Here is a 26,148-nt window from a genome sequence, read left to right on the forward strand (position 1 = left end):
GACATGTTCACACTGAAAGGCCTTGCGGATAAAGGCTTGGCTACTTCTGCGTGGGAATGGCTCCATTAGCACTGATGGCGTGCGTGCGGCAGCTGAGACATCTCAGAGGTTAATCAGACTTCCTGCTCCGCTCTCATCAATACGCTGTGGCGCCTGGTTCCCTGGGTCTTTCAGAGGCTTACTCGACAACACTAACAGTCTTGGTGTAAGTCGTTTCTTGTGAATTATTGAAACAAGCGTTTGGCTGCTAATTGAGGAACACTAATGTGTTTTATAATCACTGCAGTCTGAGATTTTTAGCACAAAACAAAACAGTTGCAATTGATTTGTGGGTTTTTGCCCCCCTTGGTTTCAGTCTTCTCTAAGTTTTATCTGTGGGCTTGAATTCAGCAGGCAGAACTTTGCTGGTTATCTTATTGAAGGATATTTTACAGTTTTACATTCCTCAGAGTGTCACTTTTGAGAGCATTTGCCACTTTTTAACCTTGGATGGTCCAGAACTGATAATATAAACCATGCTGGCCTCAACCTTGGGACAGTCCTCTTGCACGGACTGTGCACCACGCCCAGCCCAGAGTCTTCATTTTTGCTAGGTCTTCACCCTATCAGGTACCTATCGGTTTGGTGTTCCTATAAGATCACAAGCAGCAACAGGAACAAATTACAAGCAAAATAAGTAGGGCAGTGGTTAAAGATCAGATTCAGACAGAGAGAGTTCAAGATATGAATTTTGGCTATATCATTGATTAACTGTTTAAGATGCTGTTTTATTTAAATTCCTAGCTTCTATGTTCTCTTCTGGAAAATTGAGAAAGCCTAGACATAGCTTATGTTATGAGCTTGGAGAAGTTCTAATACATAGTCTGTGTATCAGGAGGTTCTTTCTATTGCTTGATACAGGGTTTCAAGCTGGCCTAGAACTCAGGGTATTCTTTCTAGTGCCAGGATTATAGGTGTGCACCTCCATACCCTGTTTTATAACACCAGGAATCAAACCTAAGGCTTCATGCTTAGCAAGCAAGGAATCTACCAACTGAGATACATCCATAACCCTGTTACCAGGAGCCTCTCCCCAGTATGCGCAGGACAGAAGTACCTTCCAGGTGCCTTCCTCATTCACTCTCCACTTACCAGGCAGGTCTTTAACTGAACAAAGAGCTCAACTTGCCCCACTGAGCAAAGAGCTTGCCCCAGTGGCTTAGGGAGCACCAACATCACAGGCATGCTGCCACTCTCATTTGGCTTCTAGAAACTTCTGAGGATCTAGACTTAGGTCTGATCCTCTGTGCAGCAAGTGAAGTGCTCTCTGCATTGAGCCGTCTCCTCAGCCTTATTACTAGTTTTAAATGAAAATTTTCTGTGGGATTTTCCCCCTTTCTTTCAATTCTCATGTAAATTGCTGCCTAGATGATATTTGGGGTTTCATGAGCAAACTTGCTTACCATTTATTCATTAAATTTAGGACTGGTGAGATGACTGGTGGATTTGATCCATAGAACCCTCCAGTGGAAGCAGAGCATAGATTCCTGAAAGTATTCCCTTGACTTCCTCACACATGCCATGGACACAGACACATACACTAAAAGCGATAAATTAAACAATGTAAAGTCTGTGTAGATATCTATATAAAATGTGCAGTTAACCTCGCCAGCTGAAGAGACGACTCAGAAGTTAAGGTTAAGGGCACTGGTCTTGCAGCAGCAGAGTTCAGAGCCCAGAACCAAGTCAGACAGCTCACAACAGCCAGTAACTCCAGCTCCAGTGAGTCCTCTGCCCTTTTCTGGGGACCCTGGGCACCTGCTCCCAGGTGCACACACCCACCACATATTAACAAAACAAAAAACTTATCCTCTATTTCCCATCATAATAGGCTAGTTAAACAAACTAAAAATAAACTCTCATGTTTTTGTGAAACAGTACGGCAGGTATTGAACATTAGACAAGACAGTAAAGTGTTGTGAGATCCAAACACAAATCCAAGGTAACGCAGGCATCCTGGTGGGGTACCCAGGCCTGGAGTTATCTGTTCTTGCTAGAAGGTTGCAAAGGCACCACATGATGCACTTGCCACATCTCTGGAACTAGGAAGTCATGTACTGGAATTAGCCTGGCGAGGGGCTTCTACCTGTTTAGACTCCTTCCATTCTTGGTCTGAAACATAAAGGATGTACAATGTAGCTGGGCATGGTGTCTCACTCCTGCAACCTGGGAAGCTGAGGCAGGGTGGCACCTGTGATTGTGATTCTATATTATTGCGTGTGGTCGTGCCTCTTGGTGTGTGTGTTGGGCGGGGAGGGGGGGGGGGTTACAGCAAAAGAGCCAAACTCTCTAGAGTGCAACAGAGCTTTAAAACTCTTAGAGTAAATTCTGATAAATAAGGAAGCAACCATCAGAAATGAGAACCAGCAGAGGTAATCAACCCTGGCAGAGATAGAACCCAAACTAGGACTAGCCATCTTGTTTACTTAGGAGTTCAGCCATGGTTTTGTTGGATGTGGCAAAGCTCACTGTTTTTGAGTGACAGCCATGGTCATCCTGTAGAAATATTCCACAGGAATGAGATACATCCTATCCGGTATATTATTTGTGGTTTCTAATATTTTTTACTTCTCAGTGGCCAGATATAACTCGGGTTTGATTTTTATCAATTTTTTTAATCAAGGTAACATGTCATCATTTTTAAAAAAAATAGGCACAATCTTACTGTTCTTATTCTATGTAATACTTCATTGTTTATTTTCTAGCCTATCTTATTTACTTTTGTATTTGTGTGTCTGTGCAATTCAGAGACAGACAGACAGAAACAGACTGACATGTAGTATCCCCATGTTGCACAGGCAAGCCTCCAACTTCAAGTTCAAGGGAACCTCCTATTTCAACTACCAATAGCTGAGACAACGTGTGTACACCATCACAACTGGTGCAAAATCACATACCTTCAATACCAGCAAGGCCCTGAGCCCCTCCTGTTTCCACTCTACCAGCACTGGAGTGACACACAGGGCCATCAAACTGAGCTTTGAAGTGGAAGCAGGGGGTGAGCAGCAATCCTTGGGCTTACACAGTAAGCACCTTGTCCCCCAAGCCATCTCTCAACCCCTTTCATAAGAATTTTTTTCAAGTAAGTTTAATATACTCTGGCTGGGGGGTAGTGGCACACGCCTTTGACGCCAGCATGAGGGAGGCAGAGGCAGGAGGATCTCTATGGGTTTGAGGCCAGCCTCATCTACAGAGTGAGTTCCAGGACAGCCATAGCTACACAGAGAAACTGTCTCAAAACAAAACAAAAAAAAATTAATACACTATGGTCCAAAAAAAGTACAGTGACTGACTATACCAACAATGTAAGAGTGATTGGACAAAGGAAGTATAGTACTATAGTAACTCACATAGTTACTATGCAATTTGGAACTACTGTACTCCTTGGGAGGTGAACTTCACAATAAATATTATCTAGTACCTTATGAGGGAAAATTATCAATTGAGGTAGATATTACTACAACTTTCAAATACTTCATATGTAAAAAAAAAATCCACATAATGGTTATAAATTAAGATCACTCTGTATCTGGGAGGCAGGAGGATTAGAATTTCAGGATCATCTTCAGCCATAGTGAGTTTGAGGCAAGCAGGGGCTACATGAAAGTCTGCCTCAAAAACAACAAAAATAACATAATATAATTTTTTAAATGACGACAATATCTTCAGGAAAATAGAAAATATGCATGCCTTCAGACATGAATCTAAATAAACTGATGAATACTATATGAATTTTTTTGCTGTTTGTTTTCAAAACTATTCAATGACAAACACTTAAGTTGGTTATAAATATAATTTACCAACTCAGGATTTAATACATGCTTAAATTAAAAGTGTACCTGAAAATTTAACTTCTAGAGCTACAGATATAAAACAAGAATACAGCATATGTCTAACACACATAAATTCTAATCACCCAATTAGTGATAACTGCCCTTTTGAAAATTAATCAGATAAAATGTTTTAAACTTAATTTCTCTGGGGAGACAAACAGAGGGGTACTCACTCAGTGTTACACTCTATGGCTCGGGCTGGCCTCGATTTCATTATGCACCCTAGTTTAGCCTGAACTTGCAGTGACCCTCCTGCCTCAGCTTCCCAAGTGTTAGGATTACAGTTGTAAGGCAACATGGCTTCTTAAACATAATTTCTTGGAGTCTAAACATGGAAGACCTGAATACACACCTCATATCCCAATAAGAAGTGAGGGAATGTAGGGGACTCAGACTTGTAATCTTGAAGTCATTAACTCTAGCCTTGTGTCTATATACCCACAACAAAACACTTTCAAAATGAATCCAGGCCCCTTCCTTTTATAAAAGAAGGGGAAAAAAAAACTAACAACAAACAAAAGCAGAAAGAAAAAACATGCTGGGATCCACATGTATGTGTCTAACATTCAAAGCTGTATCTCTTTGTTACAGTACTACAGATGACCTCACAGGAGAACATCAAGAGTTTTTCTAATTACTGTCTTTTTATACAGAAACAGAGAAACATGAACATACAGTGCTTTGAGTTGTAGAGACTTTTCATTACTCTGCTTTTGAGTGAAGTGTGTGTAACACTTCTCTCATCCAGCCCAGGGACACATTCATGCAAGCATTTGTGACAATCTTGAAGTATTTTTGTATTTGACATAAAACAGTGTGACCTTTGATTCCCTCTATGTGGTTGCTTTAGACTGTTGTCCTCTGAGCGGTTGTACTTTCTATTATATGCTGTCATTCAGATTTACTCTGTCATCCCTATTATTAGAATTGCTCTGTTGTAGACTTCACAATTCAAAAGGATGGTGGTTGTAAGAAGACCTTATAATCAGCCCAAAGTTTACCAGACATCATCTAAATGAACCCTCACACACACAGAGAAGAAGTCATTTCACAAACAGCAAGGGGCCAGCCTCTAGATATAAAGAATCTTTCAATGTGCCAGGGGACCAAATTCAAATTTTCTTGAGGAATTTTTTAAGTCAAGCAGACTCAAAAATGTTCAAAGAGGGTTGGGGATTTATCTCAGTGGTAGAGCGCTTGCCTAGCAAATGCAAGGCCCTGGGTTCGAACCTCAGCTCCAAAAAAAAAGTTCAAAGATGCACAGGGATGCACACAGTCCACATATGTAGGAAGGTGCAAATCACAGAAAAAAAGAACCCAAGTTGCCACTTAAAACATGTACAGTTCATTGCAATATGGTATTAATTAGTTACCAGGCCTGAATCGAGTTGAAATACATCCAGGTTTTTAATGGAGAAAGTGCAAACCATACGATCTTCACAATAAAAGAATTATTAACCTCAAAAGATTAACTTCCAAATCACAGAATGACAAAACATTCTGACTTCTTACATTTACTCTACACTTGAGAATGAAAATGGAATGGAACATCTCGTCATGATTCAGCAGTCAAACCTGGTAATTACTCCACATAATCACAACTCCTAGAAGCTTCTGAGGTACTCACTTTAGCAGCACTAATGACTGTGGCAGTGTATGACTGAATGTTGTCTCCACAGGCTCCACCACGGGACTGATGACATCGAATCAGCTGGGGCAGGAGGAGAAGAGAACACCAGAGTCACTTTCTATGAAGCTGTTTAACTCGGCCAGCTATTAGACAGTGGCCATTTACCGTGCACAATAATGGTGGTGGGTGGGAATGTTTGCATGAGTGTCCTGCAGACGAAACAGCTAAAAGCCCTGCTGAGACACGTTTACCCCTTTTTATAATCTTCTGGTGCCACTCAGGCAGTTTCATGCTCAACTGTGGTTTTAATTACACGATGAACAGGCTTTAAGAATTCATAAACTCTGAAATGGTAGGATTCTGGGTCTGGCAGCCTTTCCACAAATAAATTTAAAAAACATAATCAAAGGACTTAAACATAACTTCCTAACATTAAATATTTGACATACTAGCAAATTGGATGTTTTCTCCTCTTAATTCCTCTACAAGGATTATGAAAGAAAACCTAAAAGAAAAAGCAAAACATTTTAGCCTATTTGCATTTCCAATTGTGTCTGTGGGAAAGAGCAGAGACTAGCTATGCACACGCACTAACTGTCCATTTCAGAAGGCCCACTACACTGGCCACTTGGAACACACTACACTTCCAACTGTCAATGTGAATCATCATTTTGATTCTCACGTGCTCAACAGAAATTCAGGATTAAACTCATCACTGGCAACAACACATTTGTATTTATCAAAAATAATCATAATTAAGATTCTTTTTTGTTGTTGTTTTGTTTTGTTTTTTCAAGACAGGGTTTCTCTGTGTAGTTTTGGTGCTTGTCCTGGATCTCACTCTGTAGACCAGGCTGGCCTCGAACTCACAGAGATCCATCCTCCTGGCTCTGCCTCCCGAGTGCTGGGATTAAAGGCATGCACCACCACTGCCCGGCCATATAATTAAGATTCTTATGAAACATTTTTAAAGTAAAATGACAATAACAAGACATGTAAACAGCATGATATTTTAACATGTATTTCCAAAGCCTTTGAAATTAATAAATACATTTTGAAAAACACCTTATACGACCTAAAACTGGGTTCTGTGGCACAGATTACCATGTAATCCTTTCATTCCTAACTCACATGTTTTTAAATCTCTCAATATAATATGAATGTGACAGATTAGAACACCTCAAGTCTGGTACACGAAACCAAGCTATTTTTTAGGCCATATCTGTGAAGCCATGATGAAGAGTTGAAATTTTCTGATCAGTAAACATGTTTGTCAAAATAAAATGTGAAAAGTGACTATTTTAGCTAATGGAAGAATGGCTTGTTTCAACCACAAATCCAGTCAAAGAATTATGAAAATTATTCCTCTGCTGCCTCCTGCTGCTTGAGCAGAGAAAGGCAGTATTGCATGAAGGCAGAGACCTACTCCCTGCTCCAGCTCATCAAAATACTCATGGACAGCAAACATCCTTACCCACTAAGCCATCTCACCATCGGAACAAACTATATACATACATAAAATTGTTAAAGTTATACAAAAAAAATAAAGGTTTTCATATTAAAGTAAGACTAAAAATATTCAAAGACTAATGGAAATATAACCAATACTCTCAACCACTTCAATTTAACTACAACTGAGTCAGGATTTGTACATGAAAATATGCCCAGAAACACAGCATAGAAAAAAATTACATTTGCATCAATTTTTTATAACAAAAACAGCACACAAATGGACTAATGTCTGGGAAATAATCCTGAGCAAAATGATCATTAAGAAGCAAATATATAATGTTACCTTTCGTAAAAGGGAAATATAAATAACTACACGCCTATAGTGAGTACACTGGAACATAAAATATGAATGTATACAAAAGTGTACACAATTACACATTAAAGGAAAGTCTAATCAAAACAGAGGAAGAACAATAGGGAAAGACGATCAACAAATAAAAATCAATATGAAATGGCTCAGCAGATGAAGGGATTTGCCACTAAGCCTCAGTTGAATATCCAGAACCCACACGGTAAAGGGAGAGAAATAACTCTCCCAAGTTGTTCTCTGACCTCCAAACATGCTTGTTTACATGTGTGCACACAAACACACAATACATACACAAACCAATAAAAAATGTGAAGAAGGAACTTAAGAACTACCCCATGAAGACAGGTGACTGTGCCCCTGCTGTTTGGGGCAGCAGTGGCAGTTGGCATGCCTCTGGCTTGTCTCCTGAGGGGGCACAGGTGATCAATTCTGTGACTACTTTTGAATTACAGGAACTAAACAAGGGAATAGAGTCTACCAGGCAAAGGAAGGGACAGACATATGACTATGAATGGGAACAAGAAAGAACTTGATGCAAGTATCAGTGTGAAGACCTCATTTCTACATCATGCGAATATGCACATATAAATGTAGAAATATGTATGCATTCCTGTTTTCTGTATGTAAGTGGCATGTTTCCATTGAAAAATTCTATAAAGAACACACGTGAGTTCAAAGACCACGCCCACAGGACAAAGGTGACTTTCTAAAGGTGCTGCCCCTTAGAAAGAACCAGGAGGAGACTAGAGAGAGGGCGCATACTGCTCTTGCAAAAGACCTGCTCTGTCCTCCTCAGGTACCTGCACTCATGAACATGTGCGTGCGCATACACATACACACAGAGACAGACAGACAGAGACAGAGACAGAGAGATAAATAAATAAAATAATACATACAAGGAGGAGGAGCGGGAAAGATGGATCTGTGGGGATCCATACAAATCTGAATTAGGATCTTTAGAGCCCACAAAAAAAGGCCAGCAGGGCCACACATGCTCCTGTGAAACAGTAATTTGAGGAGTCAAGACATGAGTATCACTAAAACGGGCCAGCCACCAGCCTACCTCCAGTATCAATGAGAAATACTTTCTCCAAAAATGAGACAAACAAAAAGTAACAGAAGATGACAACTGATTGACATCAGCCGCCACACACACACACAGAGTCAAGCACATTGTCTGAAATGTTCTTCAAAATTTAATCCAACTTTGTTAAGTACTATTTACAACTCTTTCTGCACATGATAGCACATGCACACCCTGCTTGGTCCCTACATGTGACAGGAAATATTATTCACATGTGTAGCTGCAAAGACAGATATCAAAATGCAACTCTCAAGGGAGTTGCTTCTTCTCAAAAACAGGTAACTAATTAAACCTCCAACTCTCCAAATGTGCAGTTTTCCACATGTGGGAATATATTGGCAAGTGCCAAGAGATGGTTTATACACTTTCTTCGTGGATGTCTCCAGCACTCAAGAGAATTGCATTACAGATATAAACATTAGGAGACACCATTATGTCACCCCATTTAACTGTACGGCTCTTGCATTGTTTGAAAAGAATAATTTGAAAAGAGCTATTTTTACGGGAAAATTAAGAGACCAGACAAGAAGAAGTATAAATAGAGCACTCAATGACATGCAAAATATCTTAATTGTTGTAGACAGGCTTTTGGAAAAGGAATTAAAGACTTCATCTACAAAAATGATTTTCGTCAGCTCATTCTTGATTCTGTGCATTCCAGAGGCCAGTTGATTTACGAATTCTGTGGCTTCACCAAGTACTTACTTTAAGTACCACATCCTGATTTTGTCAAGAACTATTTTGTACTATTTCATAATATTCTCAAGACACAATAACCATGTAACCAACAAAAATGAAACAAAAATGCTAACCCTCAAAGCCTCAAAGTACTTTTTATATTTTATTCTATATTTACAGGCAGAAGTCTTAAATGGCTTAAAAAGAATTTATACCTTCTTGCATAAAATCAAAATTTATGTTTTACATTGGACTGTATATAAATAAAACACTGAGATACAAAAGCATATATAGCAATTTTTACATACTATGGCAATCAAGTTAATAATATATATACCCAACAAGGCATTGAGTATGCTTTAATCATTACAACAAATGGCTGCACAATAGGATCTAGTTGCTGATGATATAGGGCCAATAAAATTGTACCATGCCCCATGATTCCAATCTATGCAAGGAGACAGGCTTCAAGATTATTCCTGCAAATTGCTGTCTTTTAGATAGCATTGGTATGACAGGGAACGTCAGTGCTTTACTGCAATATTGAACAATCTCTGGGTGAGCAGCTCTATGCAGAAGCCAGGCTAGAACAGCGAGATTCTACAAAGCCTTTGTTTAGGGAAAGCTATCGTATAATGACATACGCTGCTAGTCCCAGCACTTGGGTGGATGCAAGAGGATAAGGACATCAAGTCTAGCCTGAGCTTAAGACACCCTGTCAGAAAAACAAAGAAAAAAATGTAAGTTTTCTATTTGCAGTAAGGGCCCACCACATACCACAGGTTAGCCCAGATCTTGAGGTAATCCTTCTACCACTGGCTCCCAAGTGCTAGAAACACAAGTATGTATCACCAGATCCAGCTACGAACCCTTCAGAGTCAGATTAGTGGAAATACAAGCAAAACCAAACAAAATAAAAACATTCACTAGTGGTATTCGCCAACAGAGCATCAATACAGAGTGTAAAAAGTCCTTCCACACCTGCCCCATTACAACTAACCCAAGTCTGGGCCAGGCCTTACCTTGTTTTCTGCGTAAGCAAGCCAGCGGCTCCCAAGAGCAATGGGATTCATGTTTGGCCCAGGACAAGGATAACAACCTGCAAGTTCCAAAGAGCATTATTAAGAAATTTTATAATAACTTTTTTATTAATGCATCACTTCTTGACTAAAGAAAAATATAAAATTCAAGTGCTTAATTTTTTTAAAACCTCATAGAATTCAAATAATAGTATTCATTGTTTTGTTTTGTTTTGAGACAGGGTCTTTCTATGTACTCGGGGCTATCTTGGAACTCACTGTGTAAACCACGTTGGCCTCGAACTTATCTGCCTGCCTCTGCCTCCTAAGTGCTGGGACCAAAGGCATGTGTCACCATGCCCAGCCCAGTATTCATTATTTGAATACTTAAGTGACCTATATATTTTCACTTCTCTGTTTACCTCCCTGATGCCACTGATGCAGGAATACCTACCTACCTGGTAAGCACTGGTAACTAACTACGCATTTATACTGTCATTCCTGAAGAACAAGATGAAGATAGAAGGAAATGACTTAAAGTTCTAAGTTTGAAGTTCATAAATTTAAAAAGAATTTCTGGAGAGGACAGAAAGCAGTAGGTGCAGGAAGTTGATCAATTAAAACCACATACAAACATATCAATAAGAAAATGATGCTCACACAACGATGAAAAAAGAAGTACAAAATAACGTGGCCAATGAGCATAAAGAACCTTCAAAGGGTAGCTCAGCAGAAAGATTCTGGAAAGCTAGATAATGCTATGTACTTATATTAGCACTCCATTTCATTCTTCTTGGTTCCAGTGCCAGCTATTAATAGCAATAAATAGTACTATGATGTATTTATTGTTTATCACTTTCTATACTCTTGGTTACGTATACATAGGATTAAGGATTGTACCCTTCTCCTTACTGTTGAAACTCTAGGGAACGGTGGTGTTGCTGATATCATTGCTGAAGGCATATTATGCTGGCATACATGAGCTAGGGCATCCTGAAGACTGTAAAATTCACAATTTTACACACACAATTCTCTACTCTCTAGTATGCAGTAACTCACATTTGAGGTAGCTAACCTCCAGAATTAGCATCAAAGGCCAAATAGGGGGGTGGAGGCAGGAACATCAAGACTTACAAGACATGGCAAGACTAAAGAGTGGCCTCGAGACCAGACAGGACTACTGTCTCAAAAAAAATTTTTTTAATGCAAAATCTAAACAATCTAACTTCAAATCATTTCTCAAAACTAGTTCCACTATATTAGATGCTCTTACATATCTTCTTTACACGTGTGATTTCAAACGAAGGAAGAAAAATGCCTACTGGTTCTAGGTTGTTAGGAACTCAAGTGGACCTCAGGAATTACAGGATAGCGGAATGTAAGCAAATTGTTTTCTGCTCACCCAATCACCAAAACTACATTCTACAGCTGGTATCAGCCACAAAGCATCATAACAACAGTATAAGTGTGACTCCTCTAATGATTAACTTTGACCTCCAGCTAAACTCTAAAAACAAGCCAAGGGGTGTAGAGGGTGGAAGACCTGAACATCTGTAATATTAAGAAGAATTCAAAGATGTTTACAAGTCATTTAACAAAGTAAGCAGAGGCAACTGGGCCTTAAGAAAACTCAGGCTTTCCAATATAAATGAAGATAGACTCTAAGAGCCCCACATCGACTCCTCTACCACGGCAGAAAATCTGTGGTGGCTCACACAGTTAGTCTGAGTACTGGGGAGGCTGAAGTAGCAGGGCTGCAGTGAGTTCAAGGCCAGATTAGCCGAGCTTCTTTATGAAAGGCACAAGAAAGTTATGCAGTTTTGCCTGCCATCAGGCCAGAAAGTTGCTCTTAACAAAGACATAACTTGAACACATTTAGGTAAATAAGACTTCACTACTCTCACCCTGTAGCTATAAAGATCAGATTGGCCTAAAACTCTTGAGATCTGCTGCCTCTATCTCCCATGTGCCATGATGGGGAGGCCCACAAAGGTTTCCTAGTGAGATCTGAGCTTGTTCACCCACCAGGACTGCATTAGAGGATTGCTTGACCACGTGCATGGTTACTAGGTGATTGGAAGGGTTTGCACTTGGTTGTGCTAAGGGGAGGTCTTTGCTCCACCCCTTGTTACTCCTAATAAAAAGCCCTTTAGAAGAGACAGAAAGAGCCGGTGGATAAGGATCCAGGCCCTCCCCAAGGCTATCCTGTTTCTATCTGACTCTCTCGGATCTATATTTCCATCTAAATCTCTCATCCCTTTCTCCTCAAGAGTACACTGGGGAAAAGTGGGAGCTGGTCTCCCACAACTTACGAGGGTAAAGGTGAGAAACCACACCACACATACATCACATTGACCTCAGTCAGCTGATCTTTAACAAAGGTACCCAGGTGAGTCCATGGCGAAAGATGCCACCTATGTGTACATGATGCTGGACTCTGGCTTCACACCACATACAAAAGTACCTCAGGGTTAGAGAGTTAGCTCAGCAGTTAAGAGCATTAGTTGTTCTTGCACAAGACCAGGGTATCCACATGGCAGCCCTCACCCCTCTGTAACCCCAGAAACAGGGGATCTACAGCCCTCTTCTGAACCTCAAGTGCACCAGGCAAAACCCTCATACACATAAAAATAGCGACCCTAAAATTTTTTCAGTTCTTTCAGAATGGATAATATTTAAAAGTACAACATGAAGCCATGTTGTAGCACATGGTAGCACAGATCTTTAATGAAACATTCAGGAGGCAAAGACAGATGAATCTGTGAGTTCAAGGCAGTTGGTCTACAGAGTGAGTACTAGGACAGCCAGAGCTACACAGAGAAACCTGGTCTTGAAAACCAAAACACCCAAAAAAGTACATGAGGGGCTATTCGAGGCCTCAGATTTGGTAAAACAGTTTCTTACACTGATAATACATAAGTTTGACTAAAAAAAATGTTTTTTAAAAAGGACACCATCAAACAAAGAAGAAGAGCTGGAGAGAAGGTTTGGTGGTAAAAAGCATTTGGTATTCTTGCAGAGGACCTGGGTCCAATACTCAGTATTCATGTGGCAGCTCACAACTACCTTTAAACTCTAGTTCCAGAGATCCAAAGCCCAGCTCTGGCATCTGTGTGCAGGAGGTACACAAGTGAAAGATACACATGTATAGGCAAAACACTCATGACACACTGTTTTTAAAAATTAAAAAGACAACCAGCAGAATGGAGGAATATTTTTGTAACCCATAAGTGAAAAGTGACCTATTTTAGAAAATTTTGATAACTCAATATTGAGATGTTTTCAACTTAAAAATGAACTTAGATAATACACTGGCATGAAAAGTAATCAGTATCACTGGCCATCAAGAAAATATATATAGCCGGGCAGTGGTGGCGCATGCATTTAATTCCGGCACTCGGGAGCCAGAGGCAGGTGGATCTCTGTAAGTTTGAAGCCAGCCTGGTTTACAGATTGAGTTCCAGGACAGGCTCCAAAACTACACAGAGAAATCCTGTCTCAATATATATATATATATATATATATATATATATATATATATATATATATATATAACAAAAACTTGCAACCAAATGTTCATACCCAAAAGAATCTAAAATACATCCACATAAAAACTAGAATGTGTACTCAGTTTCATGTAAGCATCACCCATACATTCCAGAAGGATACATAAGGTAGTATTTGTTAACCAATTAAGAGATACATGTCTAATAACCATAAAATTTAGGATCATTACATAAAGAAGAAATAAAACATGAACACTATGTGTGGTGATGCATGTCTATAATCCATTCTTCGGACACGGAGGCAGGAGGATAAGTATTTCAAAGTCAGCCTGAGATATATAAAACCCAGTCTAAACAAAAGAAGAGAGGGAAAAGGGGAAAGATGGACAGAGGGAAGGAGGGAGGGACAGAATCAGGCAGGAAGGCAATGAGAGGGTCGGGAGGTGAAGAAATACTGAAGGCTACAAACTGGGCTGAACACCATCTTTAAGTTCTGCTAGACACCAGTCACAAAGACCACATGTTAGAGGAGAGTAAGAAAATCTGACACAACCCAGAAACGTGCACACATACTTTAAATAGCAATTTGAGGGGTTACTTAAACATCATGCAACTGATTAACAGCCTTTTAAGGTTTGACAAGCTTTGAAGAAATTTGCACATTATTTTTGTTCATTTTGCATATATATGAAACATGAATTTCAGCACAATGCTATAAAAAAATTCAATAGGTGGGAATCATGTGCGGGGAAACAGAAAAGTCACAGTGTAGTTCACTGCACATGTACACACTTGCAGACTCTCCTGCCCAGGGCCAGGAGACACCAGAGCAGCCCTCTTTACCTTGTGACAAACCCAGAGCCGTGGAGGTAAAATTAACATACAAACTGACCTAAACGATACAACCTCCAACCCTTTCTGCCGTATATTACAAACATGTGGGAGTGGTGGTTCCAAGCCAGCCTGGATAAACACCAAGGCATTGCTTTCCCAAAATGAAAAGGAAAAAAAAAAAAAAGCAAGCAAAGCTGTTCTTACCCAAAATTTTAACTTTGCATTTTAAAGCTACTTTAAACTCATTTCCATGTGTTCCATGTGTTGCTCATCATTAACATAAACAAAGAACAGACATTCTAACACTAATAACATTAGGACTGCACCAAATAACTTTCCTTCTCAAACTTAAAACACAGGCAGACGCACACACACACAGCCTGTTTATCAGACACCGGGTCTCTCTGGAGACTCCATATCTGCCTTTCAACTTCAAAGGATCCTTAAAATGACTGCTAATGACATCTATCAGTCTTTGTCTTTTGTTTGCCTACTCATACCTGGGTTTTGAATTTCCACATTGGACAGCTGCTCAAGACCAACTTTTCTGTACATCCGAACACAAAGGTGTCTCCTTTCTCGTCCATTGGATGCACTCTGTCAACAGTTCTCTATCAGCTCCCTTTACCTGCTCCATCCACCCTTTGGCACAAATCCCTATGATGCCTGCTCTGATGGGCACAGCGGACTCCACTCATTTTACAATGCTTTCATTGTATTCATACGTAACAAGGCCTTCAGCTAGGAATGCATTAGGCAAGAGCTTCCCATTCTACTTCAGAAGTTAAATGTCTACATGATCAAAACGACATCCTCATTAAGTGGAGATCTTGTGATTCTACACAGGGCATGATCCTACTTCTTTCAGAACTGGGTACCAGGCTGGGGATGCAGCTGAGTTGGTAAAGAGCTTGCTTAGCCCATGCCAAACTACAGACTCAATCAGCACTGCAGAAACCAGGCATGCGAGGCCTACAATCTTAGCACTCCAGAGATGGAAGCATGTGGGTACGGAATTCAATGTCATCCTGAGCTACATGAAACTCTGTCTAACAAATACATAGAATAAACATAGAGACAAGACACATGCTACAGGCAAATGAGCTGTCACAAGAGACATCATAGTATGCCAGTCTCCCAAGTCCTCAGTCAACCTCTGTATCAGTCAAAATCCAAACACAGAAAAATGCATGAGATCCGAACCAACTCTGAATACAGTGAAAGGAATTAGCCAAAGGGTGGTGCAGAAAATGGAAAAAATCATTTTTATTAACACTATGGAGTAGCAGTCTTGCCACTTGATTAAGAACTGCATCACACCGAATTTGGTTTGAAATGTTCTTTATTAGTAGTGGTGGTGTTTTAAGTTTTGTTATGTTTCCTTTGTTTGAGATAGTCTCACTCTACAGCTAAGGCTGTCCTGGAACACTATGTAGCCCAGGCTTCAAATTCACAGCAGCCATCTTGTTTCAGCACCCAAAGTGCTAGGATTGCAGGTGGAAGCCACTAGACCTGGAATCATGACTGAGATCACTTGAGTAAAGCTGTAATTCAAGGATTCTGATTCTTGATGTGTATCAATCTTTCCAACTTCAAATCACTGGCACAAACTCAAGCTCTAGAGTTCACAATTTAAATAACCAGTACTGAACACAACACTTCCTAGTGAAGTATAAAGAGACCCATCACTAGGACAGGACGCATTTATTAATGACGCTCCACAGCACTGCAGTGAAAAACTAGAAAAATCCTTAATCACAGTAGGAAGCAAGACATCGAAGTCTTTGTCATTGTTTTCTAAACACCTGATGGGGTCTTTTGTTTGGTTGGCTGACTGGTTTGGTTTGGTTTGGATTTTTGACTTGGTTTTCAATATTGGGTATTGAGCCAGAGCCTCACACACTAATCAAATGCCCCTCTCTTCACTTTTGATTTTAAAAGTTTCTCATTAAGCTGCCCACGCCATCCTCCAGGCTCATCCTTCTGCATAGCCGTCAGGTATGAATTATACATTTGATTTGGGGTCTTCTGCAATCTCTACTAACAGAGGCATCTCCAGACTTAAGAGCCGCTGCACCAATGCTCTGAGAGAGTGTGTGAGAATCCCCTTGGGACAGAACACACAACAGTGGCCTAGCTATCAGCTGGATGCCACTCCACAAGGAGAACCCGGGTGACACTGGCAGAACCACTGCTCCTCTCAGGAACAATTCACACAGTACGAGAGAAACTGACACTGGGGGACAACTGGCCTCAGCTGTTCGGTGGGTCCAGAAACCCAAGGGCGATATTCAGGAACATACGGTAACAATGTCCCACAGAGACAGACACACTCATGGGGGAGACAGAGAGACCCCCCTGTAACGTTACCCTAGCACTCAGAGTGAGGCAGAAGGACAGCAATTTTAATACCATCATGGGCTAGAGTGAGAAAGACTGAAAAGGAGCAGCCAGGACAAGACAGAAGGGAAAAGGCAGGCAGGAGACAGGAGAGGACGAGATGGGGCAGGGAGAGAGAAGTTCACAATACTAATATGAATACAAAGGAACTGCTCTCAAGTCCAAAGTGCAATTCACTAACTCTCGCTTCATCGGTACATCCAAACTGTTATTAACTAACTCAGGCTAATCATTTGTATCTTTCATAAATAATGAAAATTGTGAAATTTTAATTTTAATGCCAACGCAATTCAAAGTCACAATCAAAGAGTGAGATTAATACACAAATCTAATTAATTTATTTTTGTATGTGTTGCTAGAGCTATCAATAAAACACACCCAGATACAAATCCTTTAAAAAAAAAAAAAAGAGGTCAGGTAGGTCGGGGATAGGTGGGGAGGTAGAAAGCTGGGGAGGCAGAGATAGGTGGGGAGGTTGGGAGGTGGGGAGGTAGTGACAGACTTATGAGGAATTGGGGGTGGAGTGTAAATATGTTCAAAATACATTGTATAAAATTCTCAAAGAGCCGGGCGGTGGTAGCGCACACCTTTAATCCCAACACTCTGGACGCAGAGCCAGGCAGATCTCTGTGAGCTCGAGGCCAGCCTGGTCTACAGAGTGAGTTCCAGGGCAGGCACAAAGCAACAGAGAGAAACCCTGTCTCAGAAAAAAAAAAAAAATTCTCAAAGAATAAAAATATTTTAGACTAGTATAAATAGATATTTAAGATATTAGATAACAATCTCAAAATGATACATCTCAAACATTAACCCAGTTGTTAACTGCTTGTTATTCACTTTTAATATTTCCTATTCTGCCATTCACTAATAATGAGAAAAATAACAACAATTGACAAAAAATTTCTTTAATACTCAAATTTCAAAACATAATTTGCATTTAAATAAACTCCTGCCAACAAATAAAGGGACCACTAAGATGGCTCCATAATAAAGTGCATGCCACACAACCCTAAGAACCTAGTTAGGACCTCTAAAGCTCACAGAAAGGTAGAAGGAGAGAAGAACCTCGTGGAAGCTGTTCTCTGACAGACAGACATGTGACCTAGCTTGTGCATCCACACGATACAAACAGAAATAAAAAAATAATTTAAAAAAAACAATGGGGGGAGCCAGGCGGCAGTAACATATACTTTTAATCCCAGAACTTGGCAGGCAGAGCCAGGCAGATCTCTGTGACTTAGGCCATCCTGGACAGAGTGAGTTCCAAGACAGCCAGGGCTGCAGAGAAACCCTGTCTGGAAAAAAAACAGCGCCCCCCCCCCAAAAAAAAACCACACTGGGGGACTGGAAAGAAGGTTCACCATTTACTGCTCCTTATGAGGAAGCAGCTTTGGTTCCCACAACCCATGCCAGGTGGCTCCTAAGTGCCTGTAACTCCAGTTCCAGGGCACAGAGACCTCTTCTTGCATCTGAGTGCACCTACACATGTACATACAAATTTTTAAGAAAGAATAAATCTTTATAAGACAACCAACCATGTTAGTCTCCACCACCACACTCTAATGTTCAGAGCTCCTAAATTGATAAAGTAACTACCAAGGAATACATGCTCCAGAATAAAGTTAAATGGGGTCACAACAGATACTTAACACTGCAGAGGACCTCACACCTTTATCTGTAATCAGTACCGAATAGCAAAGACAATTGAAAAAAAAGTACACAAATAAAAACAACAGCTGAAATGGAATGGCAAATTCCCAGGGCAGCTGATACCTGGATGTGACTGAGATAGCCCACTGTGTTCTAACTACCTCATCTGCACCACACAGAAACACACATGCTTCTGCTGCCTAAGCATAATGGGTGAACCACTCAGAGAAAAGGATTAAAGGCACTGGGGATGGGCTAGTCTTTCAATTCTTCATGATCCACAAAATGTGAAACATGCACTGTATCAAATTATCATATTATATAGTTTGGTGTATAGTACAGGATGCATGCAATCATCTGTAATATATAGCACAGTTGTAACAAAGGACTTGCCCTTATAGGAGAGGAATAATATCTACATCTACTACTACCTACTCAGTAAACATCTAAGTCCATGTTGTATTTCTAGTTCATTTCAAAATGGAGGCCCATTAAGCTATTTCTGTCAAATATAAATATCAGTCTCTTTGGGGGGGGGGGGAAGAGAACAAGTAGGGGAAAAATATTATTTTACTGAGCTACAGGAAAATAAAATTAAAAAACTTCTGTGTCGGGGCTAGAAAGATAGCTTAGCAGTTAAGAGCACTGATTGCTCTTTCAGAGAGGACCTAAATAGTGGCTCACAACTGTCTGTAACTCCAGTTCCAGGGGACTTGACAGTCTTACACAGGCATACACACAGGCAAAACACCAATGCACATATTATATATATATATATATATATATATATATATATATATATATATATATATATATATAATTTAAAAAAACAAAAGTCCTGTGTGTGTCCCAGATTGACTAGCATTTTAAAACAGCTAACAGACCCCCGATGGCATTTCCAGATTGTCTCTGTCCTTTACAACTCGGCATGCCAAGACTGCACATTCCAGCTCCTTAGAATTAATTAACTCACCCCTCACTTCCCTTCCCATCCCCATCCTCTGCCTCTCTACAAACCTTGCACTGAATCTGTGTTTCAACACTGGCTGGAACTAGATTCTGGGCTGAGTGCTCAGCTCCTGACAACAGTGAAAGGCAAGGGAAGCAGGTGAATTACTCCTCTGCGTTTTAAATCCTTCCTAGAGCACCATCCAGTCACTCCTCTAAGTCCATGACATGCTAACTCCATGAAACAGCTACAGGGAAGCCTGAGAGGCACTCACGCTGTGGCATGGTAAAATTCCTTCCTAAGGTTAGCAGCTACTAAGTAATGACACCCACAAGAATCACGGACAGAGACCATGGCCGAAACCCACTGCTGACAGCATTCAGTCAGCAACAGAGACACAAACGCACATGACAGGAAGTAAAATGATTTGGTACATACTTGTGACAAAAAATTTTTTTGTGAAAGTACAGCTATCAAAGGCAGCGATTTTCTCCTGCAAGACTACGACGAGGATCCTAAAATTAGAGGGAAAAACCAGAATGGAAACATGAGTGAGTGAGAAATCCTATTAACTGAATCATAAATAATTAAAATCGTACTTTGAAAATAAAACATTTCTAGTACATAGGGTAGAAATATCTGACTCCAAAAGTCTGAGAATAAAAACAGTGAAATCTTCCATATAAACAAAGTGACAAATTCTAAAGCTGTAAATGGACTCTGAATAGTTTCATTTTCATATTCTGAAATTAAACAGATGACATTAAGACTGGATAATATTAACCAGTTGGCCACTTACTAAACAGAATGTTCAATGATATTAAATTAAATATAAATGGCTTTATGTAATCTATCACTTAAAAAAATTGCAGAATTTCTCAGCACACCCAACAAAATCTGAGACATTTGCCATTTAGCATATGCCATTTCTAAATGACTCAATATATTAATATTTAGTTACAATCTCTATAAACAGTAATTTTAGAGAAAAAATTACAAATAATTAGGGAAATAATTTAGAACATACACACTGTATAATTAAGCTATGATTTTAATACTCTAAAGTGAAATTCCTACAATACATCCCAAATATTGACTTATAGTTGACTGTTTCTTGTAGAAAAACCAATCCCACACTTAATGATTATTTCAATAAAACATCATCCTTATTACTAGATAATTCACATAGTTTTTTAAGAAGTTTTAGCATGCTAAAAACTGGTGGAGAAAATAGTAAGATTTATTATGTAAAACACATCCTGCAGCAAACGAGTCTTGAAATGTAGAAAATTACCATTTGCTGATGCAGAAGAATTCTAAATACTATAATCACTTCTATTATACTATTGCTATCATTATTCAGCTGCCTTTTGAGAACACCTCTATCCTTGGATAGACTTTCTGCTGTTCCTGAGCAAATCATCTGTTGAATGCTCTATATGCACTGTGCATATCAGAGGCAGAGACAGTCTCCCCATAAAGTAAACAAATGAAACTTTACACTCAACAGCAAATTTAATGTGTGCCCTTCAATCTTCACAGTCCCAGCACCTTTACAGAAAATATCACCATCTCTGTTGTTCCCTTACACATAATATCCATCATTAAAAATCAAATAGTGGAGCATGCAAAAAAGAAAATATGTCCTATTGTTGAAGGTTCCCTGGGTATCGGGAAGCATGCGTGTGATCCCAGCAACTCAGAAGACAGAGGCAGCAGGAACAACAGCTTGAGACAATCCCGAACTATACACATAGAGGAAGATCCTATCTGAAGCAAGTCGGAAATATTATGCACACAAAGACAGACAGACAGACAGATACACATACATGATAAACAGAACCACATAAAGAGTTATGTATTCTGTGTGAGGATTTTCAGGGCTTAGGTCTTCACTTTCCTTCTCTTAAATTAACTTTTAAAAATTCTTTCTGTGATGGAGATGACCGAAAACCTGCCCATATCTAACAGATAACACTATTGGCCATTCATACAATTCGTACAATGGCTACTCATAGTAAAAACTATAAAATACAAAAAAGAGAAACTACAATAAGATCAAGTTAAATTACATGTAAATCAACATATATAAAAACACAAATAATTCCAAAGTCTCCTTTTTAAAAAAGTACCTTAAAACTATAAAATAGAAAAAGACACAGAATACAAACAGTACCAAAAGAAAAATAAACACTATCAGCATGCTAGTGACTACAATACTAGTCACAAAAGACATTGCATAAAACAGGCTCACAGTACGAAACCATAAAAATAACCACACATGTATGTGAGGCCAGTAACAGAAACCCAAAATAAGCAAAAGGGCACTGAAAAAAAAAAGGAGGCTTTTTGCTTGGCACTTAGGGCACGTGCTGCAGAAGCATAATAAGGGCCTGAGTTTGGATCCCCAAAACTCAAGTGACTATCTAAGCCTTTCTGTAATTCCAGCTCCATAGGGGAAGATGAGATCCCCAGAGGGAGCTGACCACTGAGACTAGCCAGAACCGAGGGCTAGGTTTGATCCTGCCTCAATTAATAATGTGCAAAAATGTTGGTGGATGAGTCCTGACATCAACTTTAGGCCTCCACCTCCTTGACTATATATGTTCATGGGCACCTGAACACACACACACACACAAATGCATACATACATCCACATCATACACATATGAGATGTGGGGGAAGGGAGGCCTGTAATCCCAACAGTTGGAAGAGTGCCAGGAGTTTGAGCACAGCCTGCCCTACACAGTAAGACCCTGTCTAAAAACACAAATGAAACAACTTGTGTCATGCACTCCACCACCAAAAACTCCAAAAAAAGAAATCCAAGGTTAAAAATGAAACGGGCTGGAATGATGGCAGAAAAGAAAGGGAATTCCTACCTTTCCCAGCTCGTCTGTCATTAGACGCCCAACATACCACACAGAGCAAACACAATACTACGAACAGCTACTGCAACAATAAACTAACCCGATGGGCAAGTGTCAACAAAGACATGGGTTACCAAAACTCACACCAGCAAAATAAGATATCCTGGATATAATGCTAAACAATTTGTTGTTGTTGTTGTTTAAGTACTAAATAGCCTGGGTATCTGGTCCAGACTTGGCTCTGTTCCACCGCTCTACTTGCCTTTTTTTCCTGTAAGACATTAGAAATTACTGCATAGAGCCGGGCAACGGTGGTGCATGCCTTTAATCCCAGCACTCAGAAGCAGAGCCAAGCAGATCTTTGTGAGTTCGAGACCAGCCTGGTCTATGGAGCAAGATCTAGGACAGACACCAAAACTACACAGAGAAACCCTGTCTCGACAAACCAAAAATAAAAGGGTGGAAGGTTGGAGGGCAAGGCTGGGGGGCAGGAAGAGGGAGGAGAGGGGACTCTGTGGTTGGTATGTAAAATGATTAGAAAATCTCTTAATAATAATAAAAAAGAAATTACTGCATAGATACTGTTGATTTTCATCAAATAGTGACTAAATAATAACATCAAAATCATGACATTTGACACTCATTTTGGATTTTTCTTATTTTTATTTTTGTGCTAGCCACACCCACTCTAGAATCCAGATCTCTATATGGAGCCTAGGTTAACTTTAAACATGCAGTACCCTGTCTCAGCCTCGCAAGTACTGGGTCCCCACGTGTCTAAATAAGTTCAGTTAGTACAGTTCCTACACATCTTTCCTAATATTCTAATAGGTTCTGATTTTAACTACTATATTGTGAAATCTTTTTTCCATTTTATTTCTAATATTTACATACATAAATATTACTGATTAGCAAGAAAAACACTGCTAAACTACTAATGTGCAAAATGTAATGCAGCCCGTCCTCATGGAGTCCCTAAGAGATAAGGACCTGTGGCTATACTGTGACAAATGATGGATCTACGTGAGTCTCAGTGTTCACAAATCAGTGAGAATCACTTTTCTTCCTACAGATCAAGAAAAGCACCTCATCATAAACTAAATCTCCAGTGTGTATACAGGTTGGGGCTAGAAAAGTTTTACATCTCCACGAAACAGTACGACAGGAGGCAAGGGAGAAAACTCTTAGGAAAGCAGGTCAGGTGAGGAGGGAATGAAAAGAGTGTGTGATCCCAGTTACCTTCGGCCACAGGCAGGAAGCCACTGGAGAATTTAGAGCAGACGGATAGTGTGATCAAGTCTGGCACTACAATAAAGTGGGTCTACCCGGTGGAAAGCAGGAGTGAAACAGTGCAGATAAAAGACAAGGACTGGGACACAGTGGAGGCAGGACCAGTGAGAAATAATCAAATTCTGCGTGCAGTATGGAAAAAGAGGTGGGCAAAACAAACATTTGGCAAATGATTTCTGAAGACCAACTCAGTGAGATGGGATGTGAAACCTGACCCATGAGACATGGAATCATGGGAGCCATTGTTAACTGGAAAAGGGGGCAGAGTGTTCAACGGAGCACAAAGGAGAGCTCCTACTTTCAAATTTTGAGGTGAGTAAGTAAGTATACAATCAAAATGAAAAGATATGGATGGCAGCTAGGCCCATGGTCCAGGCTTATTATCCAAGGAAATCAGGAGGCAGACATAGGAGAATAGGGTGTTCAAGCCTTGCCTAAGCTACACATTGAGCTCAGGGCCAATGGGAGCAACTTGAGGTTTGATCTGGACCCTAATGGCCCAGCATCTGGAGGCCATGTGTTTGATCCCAAGCAGCAAAAATGAGTGAGAAGGGTATTAATGAACATGATGAGATCTTATGGAACCCAAGGAATCTGCCAAAAATGTACAAGTACAGGCACAATGAGAGAGGAAAATAGTTCATTCTCCAGGGAGGGGGGAGTCAAGCATGGGAGCAAAAGCCTGGAATCTGGCACAAGTTGAAGGCTAGCTTGGGCTACAAAGTGAAACCTCATCTCAAAAGAGAAAAGAATGAGTCAGAAGTAAAATTAGACAGCAAGGGTGGGATGCAGAGGCACACAGCTTCAGTTCACAGCCACAGCTGTCCACTTCCACTACCTAGAACACGCTGCTCCTGCAGATGCCTTCATCAACTTTTCCTCGTTGGTTTCAGTTTTTACCCTTTTTAGGGACATGCCTGAAAATATTTTTCTTCATGGGCTCTGTATATATAAATTTATGTCCTAACGAAGTCTGGCTTCCCGCTAAAATTTCTGATACTCTTTCACTTACAGGAACTTTTTTTAATATCTCTTTTTCAAATTGCATAATTTCTTCCTCTCTTTTGGTTTTTTGAGACTGTCACATATCACAGACTAGCCTCAAGCCACTACTTAGCTGAGGTTGTCCTTGAGCTCCTAATCCTTCTGCTTCCATCTCTCAAGTTCTGGAATTACAACGATGTGCTGCCATGTCCAGTAAACTACATAATTTCTGCTGACCAATATTAAAGACTTTATTCTGCCAGGTGGTGGTGGCACACGCCTTTAATCCCAGCACTTGGGAGGCAGAAGCAGGCAGATCTCTGTGAGTTCGAGGCCAGCCTGGTCTACAGAGGAAGATCCTGGACAGGAACCAAAAACTACACAGATAAATCCTGTCTCAAAAAACCAAAAGGACTTTATTCCTCCATTGAGACTTTACTTAGTACAGTCATTAAGATGTGTTTGGTGTTTCCCATTATCAACATCTTTCAACATCAAGAAGGTAAACCCCTGAGCACATCTGAAAATTTTACTATAGGTGATTTAGGCTTACTTGTGTTTATTAACAAGGACTGGCATGCCTGGCCTCTGCTCGCTTCCACACTGGGCGATATTTTAGAATATAAGAAGGCGGGGTGGGGATTTAGCTCAGAGGTAGAATGCTTGCCTAGCAAGCACAAGGCCCTGAGTTCGGCCCTCAGTTGGGGGGCGGGGGAGGAACAGAAGAAGGCTCCATCCCCTGCCTCCTGTTGCTGCATCTCCTATTACTCAGCCATCTCAGGGTCTGACTTTGACTTTGTGTCGGCCACCCCCAGCATCGGATCCTTACACCGCCTTTCTCAGATCCACACACTAACCCACGTAAGGCAGCAAACAGGGAGGCCTGGCCTATGACCTGCGGACTGCCACTCTCATGCTGCTCTAGACATGTGACGTGCATGGTAAGCCTTACACTCAAGGCAGATGATTGAACTGTGAGGACAGAAAGCAATGTATAAAAGCATCTAAGAATGTTTTCCAGTCACAAGAGCTGCTTAGTGTAAACTATCCAATTACTGAAAAACCACACTGGGGTCTCATCAACAAAATCAAGTGGAGATAACAGAACATTCACAGAACTCCCTGAATAAACCTCCTCGTGTACAGCAACTCCCTACCCTAAGTTTGAAGATTTAGATATCTGGTCCACCCTCAACAGGTCAGGAGCCCTCGGTGGAGCCTGTCCAGAATGACCACCGACTTCAATGCTGTTACCTGAGAGGAGCAGGAGGGTCCTCTGAGTCACTGCTGCCACCCACCCTTTGTATACTTCCTTGTGCTCAGAAAACTGTCTGCTGCACTTCAAAGGGGTTTGCACGAACATCTGTTCCTGCACATAACCCCTCCCTCTGCACCATGTCCATTTTCCTGCCATACAACTGCCAATCATTTCTTAGGAGGGCTCTTGAACACTTGTTGCTGATCTCAGATTTGCCATTATGCAGTTACAGGATTCGCTCCTGAACCATCATGTGCTACAGCTCTGGTGATTTTGTGCACTGCCTTTATAGATCTGTGTGC

At 40.4% G+C, this 26,148-nt stretch overlaps 1 protein-coding gene across 7 annotated transcripts in view; it reads right to left on the reverse strand.

The window, feature by feature from the left end:
- The window catches only part of Bcas3 (BCAS3 microtubule associated cell migration factor), a 506,689-nt gene that overhangs the window by 377,234 nt on the left and 103,307 nt on the right, over positions 1 to 26,148 (reverse strand). For all 7 annotated transcript variants that reach the window (XM_052759620.1, XM_052759614.1, XM_052759617.1 and 4 more), the window contains exons 9-11: positions 19,883 to 19,959; positions 10,109 to 10,185; positions 5,500 to 5,583 (exon numbers count right to left, since the gene is read on the reverse strand). In XM_052759620.1, coding sequence (XP_052615580.1) covers positions 5,500 to 5,583; positions 10,109 to 10,185; positions 19,883 to 19,959 — 238 coding nt within the window. The remainder of the gene's footprint in view (positions 1 to 5,499; positions 5,584 to 10,108; positions 10,186 to 19,882; positions 19,960 to 26,148) is intronic.

Source organism: Peromyscus californicus, unplaced genomic scaffold, assembly GCF_007827085.1.
Source record: "Peromyscus californicus insignis strain IS unplaced genomic scaffold, ASM782708v3 Scaffold_3__1_contigs__length_106647218, whole genome shotgun sequence".
In the NCBI taxonomy this organism is placed as follows: domain Eukaryota; kingdom Metazoa; phylum Chordata; class Mammalia; order Rodentia; family Cricetidae; genus Peromyscus; species Peromyscus californicus.